General features: G+C 47.5%; 1 protein-coding gene across 1 annotated transcript in view; it reads right to left on the bottom strand.

Annotated features, from left to right (window-relative positions):
* ECHDC3 (enoyl-CoA hydratase domain containing 3) overlaps window positions 1-18,275 on the bottom strand; it is a 92,892-nt gene that overhangs the window by 41,473 nt on the left and 33,144 nt on the right. The window contains exon 3 of the mRNA XM_063926866.1: window positions 11,166-11,263. Within this exon, the coding sequence (XP_063782936.1) occupies window positions 11,166-11,263 (98 nt within the window). The remainder of the gene's footprint in view (window positions 1-11,165; window positions 11,264-18,275) is intronic.

Here is an 18,275-nt window from a genome sequence, read left to right as displayed (position 1 = left end):
CGGGGCGGGCCTCCCTCTGGGTGATCCCAGGGTGGGGGGCCGACTTCTAGGGTATACCCAGGAATAGTTGAAGACCACTTCAGATGCCTGGGTACGGGAAGTCGTCACTCGAGGTTACGCCGTATCCTTAAAAAATTATCCCTCTCATCGATTTTGCCTGACAGACGTGCCTTCGGATCAGGTGAAGGCAAAAACTCTTCATTCGGTGGTACAGTCCCTCCTGAACACAGGAGTGGTAATACAGGTGCCTTTAGATTAGAGAGGCAAGGGGTACTATTCACCGCTTTTCCTAGTCCCGAAACCGAATGGGTCATCCCGGCCCATTCTCAACTTCAAGTCCTTGAACAAATTTGTGAAGGTCTCCAAGTTTCGTATGGAAACTCTTCGCTCTATTGTTCTGGCATTGGAACCTGGGGATTATATGGTCTCCCTGGACATACAGGATGCTTACCTGCATATTCCCATTGCAATGTCTCATCAGCAATACCTGAGGTTTGCGGTTGCCAATCTCCAGAACCAATTTCGGGCGTTACCTTTTGGTTTGACCACAGCTCCGCAAGTCTTCACCAAGGTCATGGCGGTAATGACGGCTGTACTCCGCCGTCAAGGGGTCAAGATCCTACCGTACCTGGACGACTTGTTGATCATGGCAAATTCCCCAGAAATTCTCCTACGCCATCTGGATCTGACTATCCAGTTTCTGAAAGCCCACGGGTGGCTCATCAACTGGAAGAAATCATCCCTGGTCCCTGCTCAGAGCATGGTGCACCTGGGGGCATTGTTGGACACTCACAACCAGTGGTTGTTCTGATCTCAGGAGAAAGTCCTGAAGCTTCAGTACAGGATTCGATACTTCCTATCTCGTATCCAAGTGTCGATACATTCGGCAATGCAAGTGCTAGGTCTCATGGTGTCGGCTTTCGACATGGTGGAGTATGCTCAATTCCATTCCCGCCCTCATCAGAAGCTGATTCTTGCCAAGTGGGACAGCTGCATCACCGGATCAGGTCTCAAATGATCTCCTGGTCTCCGGAGGTCCATCTGTTACTGAGCTGGTGGCTTCAGGACCAATGATTGAGCAGGGGTCGTCCCTTCTGGATCTCCAACTGGGTCCCTCCGACGACGGATGCCAGTCTGAGAGGTTGGAGCGCGGTGATGGAGCAACACTACCTTCAGAATCAGTGGACCAAGGAGGAGTCTCTCCTCCCGATAAACATTCTGAAATTGCGGGCGGTGTTCAACTCATTGAACTTGGCCCAGCATTTAATACAGAACAGACCTGTTCAAGTACAGTCAGACAATGCCACCACAGTGGGGTACATCAATCATCAAGGTGGCACTCGAAGCCGCATGGCAATGAGGGAAGTATCAAGGATTCTTCAGTGGGCGGAACGCCATCTGCCAGCCATATCGGCAGTATTCATTCCGGGGGTCCTAAACTGGGAAGTGGACTCTCTCAGTCGTCAGGACGTACACGCCGGAGAATGGAGCCTCCATCCAGAAGTGTTTCAAATCCTCGTGGACAGGTGGGGCCTTCCAGATGTGGACCTGATGGCGTCTAGACACAATCACAAGGTTCCGGTCTTTGGAGCAAGGACAAGGGATCCTCTAGCAGCGTTAGTCGATGCACTGGCAATTCCATGGAACTTTCAGCTGCCATACGTGTTTCCTCCGGTGTCACACCTGCCCAGAGTAATAAGGAAGTTCAAGCAAGAAGGAGGAATCCTACTTCTGATCGCTCCTGCGTGGCCCAGACGGCATTGGTTCTCAGACCTTCAGGGTCTCTCGATAGAGCGTCCCCTTCTACTTCCACAGCGCCCAGATCTCCTCATTCAGGGCCCCTGTGTATATCAGGATTTAGCCCGGTTGGCTTTGACGGCGTGGCTCTTGAAACGTCCGACTTAAGGGCCAAAGGTTTTTCTGAGGCTGTCATTCAAACTATGTTGAAGGCCCGGAAACCGGCTTCTGCTCGGATTTACCATAGGGTCTGGAATTCTTACTTTGCTTGGTGCGCATCTAACAATCTGTCGGCTCATTCAGGGAGGTGACAGTGGTGACAGGCAGAGAAGAGGAAACTACAATCCAGGCGACATGAGAGTCGACCGGCGGTGGAGTTTCTCACTTGTTAGTCAACTCCGCAGGGATAGGAAAACAAGCCAACATCTTCTTGGACAGGGCAAACTTCTTTCCTGGGGAGATCCAAGCCTCTTGACGTATGTCAATTAAAGGGTCAGAGTGAAAAAAAACTATCCTTTGCCACCTTCTGACGCTTCAATTTATCAGGCTTTTTTGATGCAGTAGTGGGATCAGTTTCATCATCAATCTGGAGAATTTTGATAGCTTCCACTAATTCAGGGACATCAACCTGAGGTACATGCTCCCCATCAGAGGCTGCTGAGTCAGAATCAGTCAGATCAGTATAGGCCCCATCTTCATCAGAAGAAGTAACTGAAACATGAGTGGATTGAGAGGAAGAAATCACGTGCTTAGAGGGCCCCTTAGCCCCTGAGGGCTGAGGTGTAGACTTCTGTTTAACCAAGGATTTATTCAAAACCTGTATCTGGTTAGATACAAGGCGGATTAACTACAGGGACAATTTGTGGCTGCAATGGCATAGGTAGTCCCACAGGGGGCGTAAGACGTGTTACCAAAGTATTTAGCATACAAGAGAAGGCATCCCATGGTGGCTCTTAGTTCGCCACAGGTGGAGTGGGAGATGTAAGTGACCCAGTACACAAATCTCTAGCAGCAGGTTCCCCTCTCGGTAAATCCGTGGGAGCAGCATTCCCGCCCTGTGTGGCAGACATTATGAGGAATGTAGCCGCACAGCACACAGTACAATATATCCAAACAGTAGTAATCCCGTAATCCCTTGATTTATGTGCTAATAAAAGCAGGACACAAACAGAGAAATTAATCGGTATGGGGTGACTGAAATACACAGAAAAATACACTGAGATGTATAGACTGTGTAGCAATATATAGCTCTCTCTCTATATCTCTCTCTCTCTCTAATATATAGACAAATAAATGTGGACCTTGACGCACTTATCCTCACAGGGTTCAGAATATAGTGATAGCAAGGGTGTGATACACTTAACAAGGAGAGCACGCACAGCAGCTATATGGCACACTCAGTCACAAACACAATGCAGGAGTAATGTACACAGCAATAATACTGCACTGGACAGGATATTTACATATAATAGCAGATATGTATATGCAGAGAGATATAACAATGCACAGCAGTACTGGATATGTATCACAGAATAATTGTACCACCTATTCTGTCAGAAGAACACTTATTTCTTAATTAACACAGGTGGTCATTCAGAGTTGTTCGCTCGTTGCCTTTTTTCGCAACGCAGCGATTAGGTGGAAAATGCGCATGGTACGCAGTGCGCATGCGTTAAGTAATTTTGCACAAAACTTTGGAGATTTACACAAGCTCGAGCGACGTTTTTTTCAACGCTCGAGTGATCGTAGTGTGATTGACAGGAAGTGGGTGTTTCTGGGCGGAAACTGGCCGTTTTCAGGGAGTGTGCTAAAAAACGCAGGCGTGCCAGGTGAAAATGCAGGAGTGGCTGGAAAAACGGGGGAGTGGCTGGCCGAACGCAGGGCGTGTTTGTGACGTCAAACCAGGAACTAAACGGACTGAGGTGATCGCAATCTAGGAGTAGGTCTGGAGCTACTCAAACTGCAAGGAATTAGTTAGTAGCAGTTCTGCTAATCTTTCGTTCGCTATTCTGCTAAACTAAGATACACTCCCAGAGGGCGGCGGCCTAGCGTTTGCAATGCTGCTAAAAGCAGCTAGCGAGCGAACAACTCGGAATGAGGGCCACAGTCAATTGACAGGTAGAATACTCAAGTGTCCTGTATAAGCACGGCACTGGAACAGGCGGCTATACAGAGGAGACAGCACCCAGCAATCCCATAGAGAGCAGCCCTTCAGCTAAAAATGGCGCCAGGTCTCAGCAGGGAGAGAGGGGAAAGTGAAAGCAGCTCCAGGGCAGAAGCATCTGCAGGAGATGGCGCCCGAAGCTGGGGGGAGGGGCTACAGGCAGCGCTCTATCCCCACAATGCTGGACTTCACCACCGGTACTGTAAGCAGCCTAAAATAAATGCCTGTGCTCCCAAATCGCCCTGGTGGATATAGTGTGGTACCTGAGCAGTACAGTGTCCACGCCAGACGCGCAGTCCATCTCCAATGGGCCACGCGCAAATCGCGATTTTACCCGGCGGGTCCCCCTGGGGATCCCTCTTACCTCCTCCCCAAGTCCAGCAGCTACGCGATCCAAGAGATGAGCAGCGGCGGTGTGCCAAAAAATAAGATTTTACTTACCAGTAAATCTATTTCTCGTAGTCCGTAGAGGATGCTGGGGACTCCGTAAGGACCATGGGGAGAGACGGGCTCCGCAGGAGACATGGGCACTTTAAGAAAGAATTTAGTTCCTGATGTGCACTGGCTCCTCCCTCTCTGCCCCTCCTCCAGACCTCAGTTAGAGAACTGTGCCCAGAGGAGATGGACAGTACGAGGAAAGGATTTTTGTTAATCCAAGGGCAAGATTCATACCAGCCACACCAATCACACCGTACAACTTGTGATAACAATCCAGTAAACAGTATGACAACAACATAGCATCAGTTCACGCCCGATGCAACAATAACGTAACCCTTATTGAAGCAATAACTATATACAAGTATTGCAGAAGTAGTCCGCACTTGGGACGGGCGCCCAGCATCCTCTACGGACTACGAGAAATAGATTTACCGGTAAGTAAAATCTTATTTTCTCTAACGCCCTAGAGGATGCTGGGGACTCCGTAAGGACCATGGGGATTATACCAAAGCTCCCAAACGGGCGGGAGAGTGCGGATGACTCTGCAGCACCGATTGAGCAAACATGAGGTCCTCCTCAGCCAGGGTATCAAACTTATAGAATTTTGCAAAGGTGTTTGTACCCGACCAAGTAGCATCTCGACACAGCTGTAGTGCCGAGACCCCTCGGGCAGCCGCCCAAGAAGAGCCCACTTTCCTAGTGGAATGGGCCTTGATCGATTTAGGTAACGGCAATCCTGCCGTAGAATGCGCCTGCTGAATCGTGATACAGATCCAGCGAGCAAGAGTCTGCTTTGAAGCAGGGCCGCCAAGCTTGTTGGATGCATACAGAACAAACACTGCTTCTGTTTTTCGGACTCTAGCCGTCCTGGCTACATAAATTTTCAAAGCCCTGACCACATCAAGGGACTCGGAATCCTCTAAGTCCTGTGTAGCCACAGGCACCACAATAGGTTGGTTCATATGACAGGATGAAACCACTTTTGGCAGGAACTGAGGACGTGTCCGCAATTCCGCTCTATCCATATGGAAAAACCAGATAGGGGCTTTTATGTGATAAAGCCGCTAATTCCGACACTCGCCTAGCCGAAGCCAGGGCTAATAACATGACCACCTTCCAAGTGAGATATTTCAATTCCACCGTTTTCAGTGGTTCAAACCAGTGTGACTTTAGGAAGTCCAAGACCACATTAAGGTCCCAAGGCGCCACCGGAGGCACAAACGGAGGCTGAATATGCAGTACTCCCTTAACAAAAGTCTGAACTTCTGGGAGAGAAGCCAATTCTTTTTGAAAGAAAATGGATAGGGCCGAAATCTGGACCTTAATGGAGCCTAATTTAAGGCCCAAATCCACTCCAGTTTGTAGGAAGTGAAGAAAACGGCCCAGATGGAATTCTTCCGTAGGAGCATTCCTGGCCTCACACCAAGAAACATATCTTCGGCATATACGGTGATAATGTTTTGCTGTTACTTCCTTCTTAGCCTTTATCAGCGTAGGGATAACCTCAACCGGAATACCTTTTTCCGCTAGGATCCGGCGTTCAACCGCCATTCCGTCAAACGCAGCCGCGGTAAGTCTTGGAACAGACAGGGTCCCTGTTGCAACAGGTCCTGCCTTAGAGGAAGAGGCAACGGATCTTCCGTGAGCATTTCCTGCAGATCTGGATACCAGGTCCGTCGTGGCCAATCTGGAACAACGAGGATTGTTCTCACTCCTTTTCTTCTTACTATTCTCAACACCTTGGGTATGAGAGGAAGAGGAGGAAATACATAGACGGACCGGAACACCCACGGTGTCACGAGGGCGTCTACCGCTACTGCCTGAGGGTCTCTGGACCTGGCGCAATACCTCTGTAGCTTTTTGTTGAGGCGGGACGCCATCATGTCTATTTGTGGCAGTTCCCACCGACTCACAATCTGTGCGAAGACTTCTGGATGAAGTCCCCACTCTCCCGGGTGTAGGTCGTGTCTGCTGAGGAAGTCTGCTTCCCAGTTGTCCACTCCCGGAATGAACACTGCTGACAGTGCGCTTACATGATTCTCCGCCCAGCGAAGAATCCTGGTAGCTTCCGCCATTGCCGCTCTGCTCCTTGTGCTGCCTTGGCGGTTTACATGAGCTACTGCGGTGATGTTGTCTGACTGGATCAGAATTGGTTGGTCGCGAAGTAAGGCCTCCGCTTGACGTAGGGCATTGTATATGGCCCTTAGTTCCAGGATGTTGATGTGCAGACAAGTCTCTTGACTTGACCAAAGACCTTGGAAATTTCTTCCCTGTGTGACTGCTCCCCAACCTCGGAGGCTTGCGTCCGTGGTCACCAGGATCCAATCCTGAATGCCGAATCTGCGGCCCTCGAGAAGGTGAGCACTCTGTAGCCACCACAGGAGCGACACCCTGGCCCTGGGGGACAGGGTGATCAACCGATGCATCTGTAGATGTGATCCGGACCACTTGTCCAACAGATCCCATTGGAAAGTCCTCGCATGGAACCTGCCAAAGAGAATGGCCTCGTATGAGGCCACCATCTTTCCCAGGACTCGAGTGCAATGATGCACGGACACCTGTCTTGATTTCAAAAGGTTCCTGACCAGAGTCATAAGTTCCTGGGCTTTTTCTATCGGAAGATCAACCCTTTTCTGGGTTGTGTCCAGAATCATGCCCAAGAAAGGCAGACGAGTCGTAGGAACCAACTGCGACTTTGGGATATTGAGAATCCAGCCGTGTTGTTGTAACACTTTCAGTGAAAGAGATACGCTGTTCAGCAACTGCTCTCTTGATCTCGCTTTTATGAGGAGATCGTCCAAGTACGGGATAATTGTGACACCCTGCTTGCGCAGGAGCACCATCATTTCCGCCATTACCTTGGTGAAAATCCTCGGAGCCGTTGAGAGACCAAACGGCAACGTCTGAAATTGGTAATGACAGTCCTGTACCGCAAATCTTAGGTACGCCTGATGAGGTGGATAAATGGGGACATGAAGGTACGCATCCTTTATGTCCAGTGACACCATAAAATCCCCCCCTTCCAGGCTGGCGATGACCGCTCTTAGCGATTCCATCTTGACTTGAACCTCTTCAAGTATAGGTTCAGAGATTTTAAATTCAATATGGGTCTAACCGAACCGTCCGGTTTCGGAACCACAAACATGGTCGAATAATAACCCCTTCCCTGTTGAGGGAGGGGAACCTCGACCACCACCTGCTGAAGATACAATTTTTGTATTGCATTTAACACTATCTCCCTCTCTAGGAGGGAAGATGGTAGGGCCGATTTGAAAAACCGGCGAGGAGGCACCTCTTCGAATTCCAGCTTGTAACCCTGAGACACAATTTCTATTGCCCAGGGATCTACCTGGGAGTGAACCCACATGTGGCTGAAATTCCGAAGACGCGCCCCCACTGGCCCCGACTTCGCCAGTGGAGCCCCAGCGTCATGCGGTGGATTTTGCAGAGGCCGGGGAGGACTTCTGTTCCTGGGAACTAGCTGTATTGTGCAGCTTCTTTCCTCTGCCCCTCCCTCTGGCAAGAAAGGACGCACCTCGGACTTTGTTTCTTTGTGAACGAAAGGACTGCATTTGATAATGCGGTGCTCTCTTAGGCTGTGAGGGAACATAAGGCAAAAAATTTGACTTTCCAGCCGTAGCTGTGGAGACCAGGTCCGAGAGACCTTCACCGAACAATTCCTCACCCCTGTAAGGTAAAACCTCCATATGTCGTTTTGAGTCGCCATCACCTGTCCATTGCCGAGTCCACAGGACCCTTCTGGCAGAAATCGACATAGCGTTTATTCTAGAACCAAGCAGACTAATGTCTCTTTGAGCATCTCTCATATAAAGGACAGCGTCTTTAATATGCCCCAGGGTCAATAAAACAGTATCCCTATCTAGGGTATCAAACTCCTCTGATAAGGTATTAGTCCATGCCGCTACTACACTACAGACCCAGGCCGACGCGATTGCCGGTCTGAGCAAGGTACCTGAATGTGTATAAATGGACTTCAGGGTACCCTCCTGTTTGCGATCAGCAGCATCCTTGAGGGTAGCCGTATCCTGGGACGGCAGGGCTACCTTTTTGGATAAGCGTGTTAAAGCGATGTCCACCCTAGGGGAGGATTCCCATCGTAACCTGTCCGTTGGTGGGAAAGGATACGCCATAAGAATCCGTTTGGAAATCTGCAGTTTTTTATCTGGAGATTCCCAAGCTTTTTCACATAACTCATTCAGTTCGTGTGAGGGGGGAAAAGTTACCTCAGGTTTCTTTCCCTTATACATATAAACCCTTGTGTCACGGACAGGGGTTTCCTCTGTGATGTGCAAAACCTCCTTAATTGCTAAAATCATATATTGGAGTGATTTAGCCAACTTTGGCTGTAACTTTGCATCATCGTAATCGACAATGGAGTCAGAATCCATGTCGGTATCTGTGTCAACAATTTGGGATAGTGGGCGCTTTTGAGACCCCGACGGTCCCTGCGACATAGGATCAGGCACGGGTTGAGACCCTGCCTGTCCCAATGCATCAGCCTTGTCTAATCTTTTATGCAAGGAATTTACATTATCATTTAAAACCTTCCACATATCCAGCCAATCAGGTGTCGGCGCCGTCGGCGGAGACACCACATTCATTTGCTCCCGCTCCTCTCCCACATAGCCTTCCACATCAGACATGTCGACACAAGCGTACCGAAACACCACACACACAGGGAATGTCCTTTCTGAAGACAGTTCCCCCACGAGGCCCTTTGGAGAGACAGAGAGAGAGTATGCCAGCACACACCCCAGCGCTATATAACCCAGGAATAACACAGTAACTTAATGTTAACCCAGTAGCTGCTGTTTATATACTTTTTTTTTTTGCGCCTAATTATGTGCCCCCCCTCTCTTTTCAACCCTCTTCTACCGTGTATCAGCAGGGGAGAGCCTGGGGAGCTTCCTCTCAGCGTGCTGTGGAGAAAAAATGGCGCTGGTGAGTGCTGAGGAAGAAGCCCCGCCCCCTCGGCGGCGGGCTTCTGTCCCGCTTAAATTTAATTTCTTTGGCGGGGGCTCCTACATATATACAGTGCCCAGCTGTATATATGTGTTCATTTGCCAGAATGAGGTCCCAATTGCTGCCCAGGGCGCCCCCCCCCCCCCCTGCGCCCTGCACCCTAACAGTGACCGGAGTATGTGTAGGTGTGTGGAGCAATGGCGCACAGCTGCAGTGCTGTGCGTTACCTCCAGTGAAGACCACAAAGTCTTCTGCCACCTGTGAAGTCTTCTAGCTTCTCATACTCACCCGGGTTCAGTCTTCCGGCTCTGCGAGGGGGACGGCGGCACGGCCGGCGAGGGTGAGATCCTGCGTACCGATCCCTCTGGAGCTAATGGTGTCCAGTAGCCTAAGAAGCAGGACCTAGCTTCAGAGAGTAGGGCTGCTTCTCTCCCCTCAGTCCCACGATGCAGGGAGTCTGTTGCCAGCAGAGCTCCCTGAAAATAAAAAAAACCTAACAAAAAACTTTCTATCAGCAAACTCAGGAGAGCACACTGAAAAGCACCCAGCTCCTCTGGGCACAGAATCAAACTGAGGTCTGGAGGAGGGGCAGAGAGGGAGGAGCCAGTGCACACCAGGAACTAAATTCTTTCTTAAAGTGCCCATGTCTCCTGTGGAGCCCGTCTCTCCCCATGGTCCTTACGAAGTCCCCAGCATCCTCTAGGACGTTAGAGAAATACTGGTGCGTCCCTGCTGTAAGTACCTGGGAACCAGGCCGCGGGAGTGTACAGCGCCGAGAAAGGGAGGTGATGGAGCCGCAGCACGGCATGTCTCCCAGACATAGAAGTGCTGCGGCTCAGCATAATAGTAAAAGCTTTTCTTCAAGTTTCTTCAGGGCTGCCTAAGGCTGCAGGCACCAACTTTAAAACTGAGCTCCTGTGCACGGAGGAGGGGTTATATAGAGGAGGCTGTGCGGTGCATCCTGGGAACAGTCAAAGTTTTTAGCCTGTTGGTGCCTCGGATCAAGATCCAACTTTACACCCCCTATGTTATTCACTGTGGAATACCAGTGTACCCCGCTGCAGAAAGGCAAATAAGATGCTTGGGTGCATAGGGAAAGGAATCGGTAGCAGGAAAAAATAAGTTATAATGCCACTGTATAGGTCATTGGTGTGGCCTCATCTGGAATACTGTGTCCAGTTCTGGAGACCATATCTCCAGAAGGATTTAAATACATTATAGAGTGTACACAGAAGGGCAACGAAAATGGTACATGGCCTACATCACAAAACTTACCCGGAAAGGCTAAAAGATCTTAACATGTATAGTTTGGAGCAGAGAATGGAAAGGGGGGACATGATAGTAACTTTCAAATATACCAAGGGTAACAGGAGGGAAACATTCTTCAAAGGAAGAGAAGTATTAGAATTCGAGGACATACTCTGAAAATGGAGAGAGGCAGGTTCAAGGAAAAATGACTTCACAGAAAGGGTAGTGGACAAGTGGAATAGCCTCCCATCAGAGGTGGTAGAGGCTAAGTCAGTAGAGCAATTTAAACATGCATGGGATAGGCATATGAATATCCTTACAAAGAACTAAGGTTCAAAAGGGGTTGAGATTGCCTAACGAATTAAAAAAATGGGGAAGACTAGATGGGCCAAGTGGTTCTTATCTGCCGTCAAAGTCTATGTTTCTATGTAATGTCCAAGGCTTTGGAATGAGTTGTTCAACTAATACATATGGGTATCTACATACCTTGGCAATGTAGTAAATCATTTTTGTCTATGTGTCATATGCTTACATGTGATTATAGTTTAAGTGCTTTTGCTCAATTACTAAATTTAGGTTCAGTATTGACATTCACCTTGACACAAGCATTAAATACATCTGCGTGGTATGCTTTTCCATGTGCAGCTGTAAATTCCTTTAGATTGTGGCCAGATGAAAATACAGGTCCTTCAGCTGAAAAGCAGGCAAACATTGAAAAGAAAAAGTATAAACGTGTTTTAGTCATAGAAATAAAAGGGCAGATTTAACGAGTGATATTATCACTTGTCACAAATGTTAACTGGTGCTCCAACCAATCAGCTCCTCAATGACAGGAGCTGATTGGCTGAAGCACCATTTATAGTGTTCATTCTAAATGCAGGCTGCTGATCAGTGAGGAGGGCATATTTACATTTACATATCGCTGCACTTACTGTAGCTCTAGTGATACATCACATCAAACATTTTGTACTTTAAAATTGAAATATGACCTCCTCACTGACCAGCACCCTGCACCTAAAGTGAAGACTAATTTAACATTAGTAACGAGTGATAGTTTGTCAGTGCCTCACGGGTTAATGACATCAAATCCCGCGAGGCACTGACTAACCAGAGCCGCTGCGGCACAGGCAGGAAAGAGCTGGTCGCCGCGGCTCTGGACCCCTTCCCTCACATGGTGCACATCGTCGGCGCTGACTGTAGGGAAGCTCCTCAGCGGCAGCTGCTGTTGAGAAGACAGCTGAGCTGCGGAAGAGGGAGCTGGTCGCAGCGGCTCTGGACCCCTTCCCGCATGTGGTGCACATCGTCAGCGCTGGGATGTCAGGTATGCAGCTGGGCGATTGCCACCAATGGCATAAAACTGAAAGTAATATTTCCAAATATGGTTGCATATATATATATATATATATATATATATATATATATATATATATATATGCAACCATATTTGGAAATATTACTTTCAGTTTTATGCCATTGGTGGCAATCGCCCAGCTGCATACCTGACATCCCAGGTTGAGTATCCCATATCCAAATATTCCGAAATACGGAATATTCCGAAATACAGACTTTTTTGAGTGAGAGTGAGATAGTGAAAACTTTGTTTTTTGATGGCTCAATGTACACAAACTATGTTTAAATACACAAAGTTATTAAAAATATTGTATTAAATGACCTTCAGGCTGTGTGTACAAGGTGTATATGTAACATAAATGCATTCTGTGCTTAGACTTAGGTCTCATCACCATGATATCTCATTATGGTATGCAATTATTCCAAAATACGGAAAAATCCCATATCCAAAATACCGCTGGTCCCAAGCATTTTGGATAAGGGATACTCAACCTGTATATATATATATATATATATATATATATATATATATATATAGATATATATATATATATAGATATATATATATATATATATAGATATATATATATAGATATATATATATATAGATATATATATATAGATATATATAGATATATATATATAGATATATATAGATAGTGAATTGAAGCAGCACCCCCAATATAGCCAAAGGTACCTCTGCGGGAACTCCAAATACTATATCTCCTTTGCGGCGGCACTCGGAAATAATGTACAGACAAGGCAGGTATAATATCAACGTGTCGAAGGTTTACTTTGTCATCCTGATGACAAACTAAACCTTTGAAACATTAATATTATTCCTGCCTTGTCTGTCATCATTTCTGAGTGCCGCCGCAGAGGAGCTACAGTATATGTGTATCGGTATATATATATATATATATATATATATACATACACACCACATACATAGACCTTAATCCGGCCCTGCTTAGGTCAACACTAATTAGGTCGACATGGTCACTAGGTCAACACATGAAAAGGTCAACATGAGTTTTTCTAAACAAATTTAAATTTTTTAAACTTTTTCATACTTTACGATCCACGTGGACTACGATTGGGAATAGTAAACCTTGCCCGAAGCATGGCGAACAAAGCAAGCCATACGGGGGTACAAGGTGCACAAATTGGGGTTCCCGGTCACTTTACGGAAAAAACGACATAAAGAAAAATTCATGGCGACCTAATGACCGCGTTGATCTATTTCAAGTGTCAACCAATAATGGTCGACCTAATGACTGTCAACCTAGTTACTGTCGACCCAATGATCAACACCCCAATGTGAAGCATCGTGGCAGCTAGCTGCGGCAAGCAATTCTAGTGCACTGATTGATTGCTGTGGATTGGTGATCTGCCTTTGTCATTCTAAACATTGGTACAAATGTAAATTTGTTTTATTGCAAATAAATGCTTGATTTTTAAATTGTTTAATTCAACCTACTAAAACTCTATGGCGCACATTGTGTGTGTGTGTTTGTGTGTGTTTGTGTGTGTGTGTGTGTGTGTGTGTGTGTGTGTGTGGGTGTATATGAAAAGCCTTTATCAGCAGTGTAAGCTACAGTACCTTACACCAACGACAAATCAAATGATTCCTGCTGAACAAATGATATGACTGTGTGTTGCCTATAAGGCAATGCTGTACTAATAGTGCACAATTGCGAGTTGCTGGCAAATAAATATAGATCGTGCAGCACATCATTTATTTGACAAGACCACTGCTCAGAATACAATTGTTGCCAAGGTCCTGATAAAGGGTCAGGCTGTGTCTGATAATTGGGGGTCAACTCAGATCATTGTAGAGAAAATATCGGGGAACAAGCCCTACCAGAAGATGATTTGAGGATGAATGTGTGGTAGGTGTAAGACATTGTGGCAAACAAAAATAAGAATTTACTTACCGATAATTCTATTTCTCGTAGTCCGTAGTGGATGCTGGGGACTCCGTCAGGACCATGGGGAATAGCGGCTCCGCAGGAGACAGGGCACTGAAAATAAGAATTTACTTACCGATAATTCTATTTCTCGGAGTCCGTAGTGGATGCTGGGGTTCCTGAAAGGACCATGGGGAATAGCGGCTCCGCAGGAGACAGGGCACAAAAAAGTAAAGCTTTACTAGGTCAGGTGGTGTGCACTGGCTCCTCCCCCTATGACCCTCCTCCAGACTCCAGTTAGGTACTGTGCCCGGACGAGCATACACAATAAGGGAGGCATTTTGAATCCCGGGTAAGACTCATACCAGCCACACCAATCACACCGTACAACTTGTGATCTAAACCCAGTTAACAGTATGACAACAGAAAGGGCCTCTTAAAGATGGCTCCTTAACAATAACCCGAATTAGTTAACAATAACTATGTACAAGTATTGCAGATAATCCGCACTTGGGATGGGCGCCCAGCATCCACTACGGACTCCGAGAAATAGAATTATCGGTAAGTAAATTCTTATTTTCTCTATCGTCCTAAGTGGATGCTGGGGTTCCTGAAAGGACCATGGGGATTATACCAAAGCTCCCAAACGGGCGGGAGAGTGCGGATGACTCTGCAGCACCGAATGAGAGAACTCCAGGTCCTCCTTTGCCAGGGTATCAAATTTGTAAAATTTTACAAACGTGTTCTCCCCCGACCACGTAGCTGCTCGGCAGAGTTGTAATGCCGAGACCCCTCGGGCAGCCGCCCAAGATGAGCCCACCTTCCTTGTGGAGTGGGCTTTTACAGTTTTAGGCTGTGGCAGGCCTGCCACAGAATGTGCAAGTTGAATTGTGTTACAAATCCAACGAGCAATCGACTGCTTAGAAGCAGGTGCGCCCAACTTGTTGGGTGCATACAATATAAACAGCGAGTCAGATTTTCTGACTCCAGCCGTCCTTGCAATGTATATTTTTAAGGCTCTGACAACGTCCAACAACTTGGAGTCCTCCAAGTCGCTAGTGGCCGCAGGCACCACAATAGGTTGGTTCAGATGAAATGCTGATACCACTTTAGGGAGAAAATGCGGACGAGTCCGCAGTTCTGCCCTATCCGAATGGAAGATTAGATAAGGACTTTTATAAGATAAAGCCGCCAATTCAGATACTCTCCTGGCAGAGGCCAGGGCTAGTAACATAGTCACTTTCAATGTGAGATATTTCAAATCCACCTTTTTCAATGGTTCAAACCAATGGGATTTGAGGAAATCTAAAACTACATTTAGATCCCACGGTGCCACCGGAGGCACCACAGGAGGCTGTATATGCAGTACTCCCTTGACAAAAGTCTGGACCTCAGGGACAGAGGCCAATTCTTTTTGGAAGAATATTGACAGGGCCGAAATTTGAACCTTAATGGATCCCAATTTGAGACCCATAGATAATCCTGATTGCAGGAAATGTAGGAAACGACCCAGTTGGAATTCCTCCGTCGGAACCCTCCGATCCTCGCACCACGCTACATATTTTCGCCAAATGCGGTGATAATGTTTCACGGTGACTTCCTTCCGTGCCTTAATCAAGGTAGGAATGACTTCTTCTGGAATGCCTTTCCCTTTTAGGATCTGGCGTTCAACCGCCATGCCGTCAAACGCAGCCGCGGTAAGTCTTGAAAAAGACAGGGACCCTGCTGTAGCAGGTCCCTTCTCAGAGGTAGAGGCCACGGTTCGTCCGTGAGCATCTCTTGAAGTTCCGGATACCAAGTCCTTCTCGGCCAATCCGGAACCACTAGTATTGTTCTTACTCTTCTTTGCCGTATGATCTTCAATACCTTTGGTATGAGCGGCAGAGGAGGAAACACATACACTGACTGGTACACCCAAGGAGTTACCAGTGCGTCCACAGCTATTGCCTGTGGATCTCTTGACCTGGCGCAATATTTGTCCAGTTTCTTGTTGAGGCGAGACGCCATCATGTCTACAATTGGTCTTTCCCAACGGTCTATTAACATGTTGAAGACTTCTGGATGTAGACCCCACTCTCCCGGATGAAGATCGTGTCTGCTGAGGAAGTCTGCTTCCCAGTTGTCCACGCCCGGGATGAACACTGCTGACAGTGCTATCACGTGATTCTCCGCCCAGCGAAGAATCTTGGCAGCTTCTGCCATTGCACTCCTGCTTCTTGTGCCGCCCTGCCTGTTTACATGGGCGACCGCCGTGATGTTGTCCGACTGAATCAACACCGGCTTTCCTTGCAGGAGAAGTTCCGCCTGGCTTAGAGCATTGTAGATTGCTCTTAGTTCCAGAATGTTTATGTGAAGAGACTTTTCCAGACTCGTCCATACTCCCTGGAAGTTTCTTCCTTGTGTGACTGCTCCCCAGCCTCTCAGGCTGGCGTCCGTGGTCACCAGGATCCAATCCTGAATGCCGAATCTGCGGCCTTCTAATAGGTGAGCCTTCTGCAACCACCACAGAAGTGACACCCTTGTCTTTGGTGACAGGGTTATTCGCAGGTGCATCTGCAGATGCGACCCTGACCATTTGTCCAACAGATCCCTTTGGAATATTCTTGCATGGAATCTGCCGAATGGAATTGCTTCGTAAGAAGCCACCATTTTTCCCAGGACTCTTGTGCATTGATGTACTGACACTTTTCCTGGTTTTAGGAGGTTCCTGACCAGATCGGATAACTCCTTGGCTTTTTCCTCTGGAAGGAAAACCTTTTTCTGAACCGTGTCCAGAATCATACCTAGGAACAGCAGACGAGTTGTCGGGATTAAATGGAATTTTGGAATATTCAGAATCCACCCGTGTTGTCTTAGCACCTCTTGAGATAGTGCTAAAGCTGTCTCCAGCTGTTCTCTGGACCTTGCCCTTATTAGGAGATCGTCCAAGTATGGGATAACTAATACGCCTTTTCTTCGAAGAAGAATCATCATCTCGGCCATTACCTTGGTAAAGACCCGAGGCGCCGTGGACAATCCGAACAGCAGCGTCTGAAACTGATAGTGACAGTTTTGAACAATGAACCTGAGGTACCCCTGGTCCATCTTGAACTTGAACTTTTTTATGTAGAGGTTCAAGGACTTCAGATTTAGAATAGGCCTTACCGAGCCATCCGGCTTCGGTACCACAAATAGAGTGGAATAATACCCCTTTCCTTGTTGTAATAGGGGTACTTTGACTATCACCTGCTGTGAGGAGGATCCGTCTCTAATTCCAACCTGTACCCCTGAGATATTATCTGCAGGATCCAGGGGTCTACCTGCGAGTGAGCCCACTGCGCGCTGTAATTTTTGAGACGGCCCCCCACTGTCCCCGAGTCCGCTTGAGAGGCCCCAGCGTCATGCTGAGGTTTTTGCAGGAGCCGGGGAGGGCTTCTGTTCCTGGGAAGGAGCTGCCTGTTGGTGTCTCTTCCCTCTTCCTCTGCCTCGTGGCAGGTACGACAAGCCCTTTGCTCTCTTATTTTTGTAGGAGCGAAAAGGCTGCGGTTGAAAGGTCGGTGCCTTTCTCTGTTGGGGAGTGACTTGAGGTAAAAAAGTGGATTTCCCGGCAGTAGCCGTGGCCACCAAGTCTGATAGACCAACTCCAAATAACTCCTCCCCTTTATACGGCAAAACCTCCATGTGACGTTTTGAATCCGCATCGCCTGTCCACTGTCGTGTCCATAAGGCTCTTCTGGCTGAAATGGACATAGCACTCACCCGAGATGCCAGTGTGCAAATATCCCTCTGTGCATCACGCATATAGATAAATGCATCCTTTATTTGTTCTAACGACAGTAAAACATTGTCCCTATCTAGGGTATCAATATTTTCAATCAGGGATTCTGACCAAACTACTCCAGCACTGCACATCCAGGCAGTTGCTATAGCTGGTCGTAGTATAACACCTGCATGTGTGTATATATTCTTTTGAATAACTTCCATCTTTCTATCTGATGGATCCTTAAGTGCGGCCGTCTCAGGAGAGGGTAACGCCACTTGTTTGGATAAGCGTGTGAGCGCCTTGTCCACCTTAGGGGGTGTTTCCCAGCGCGCCCTAACCTCTGGCGGGAAAGGGTATAATGCCAATAACTTTTTTGAAATTATCAACTTTTTATCAGGAGCAACCCACGCTTCATCACACACGTCATTTAATTCTTCTGATTCAGGAAAAACTGTTTGTAGTTTTTTCACACCATACATAATACCCTGTTTTACGGTATCTGTAGTATCAGCTAAATGTAACGTCTCCTTCATTGCCAAAATCATATAACGTGTGGCCCTACTGGAAAATACGTTTGAATTTCTACCGTCGTCACTGGAATCAGTGCCCGTGTCTGTGTCTGTGTCGACCGACTGAGGCAAAGGGCGTTTTACAGCCCCTGACGGTGTTTGAGGCGCCTGGACAGGCATTAATTGATTGTCCG

The sequence above is a fragment of the Pseudophryne corroboree genome, chromosome 6 (assembly GCF_028390025.1).
Source record: "Pseudophryne corroboree isolate aPseCor3 chromosome 6, aPseCor3.hap2, whole genome shotgun sequence".
Lineage (NCBI taxonomy): Eukaryota > Metazoa > Chordata > Amphibia > Anura > Myobatrachidae > Pseudophryne > Pseudophryne corroboree.
The sequence above is the reverse complement of the archived record's forward strand: the minus strand, read 5'-3'. Positions and strand labels throughout refer to the sequence as shown.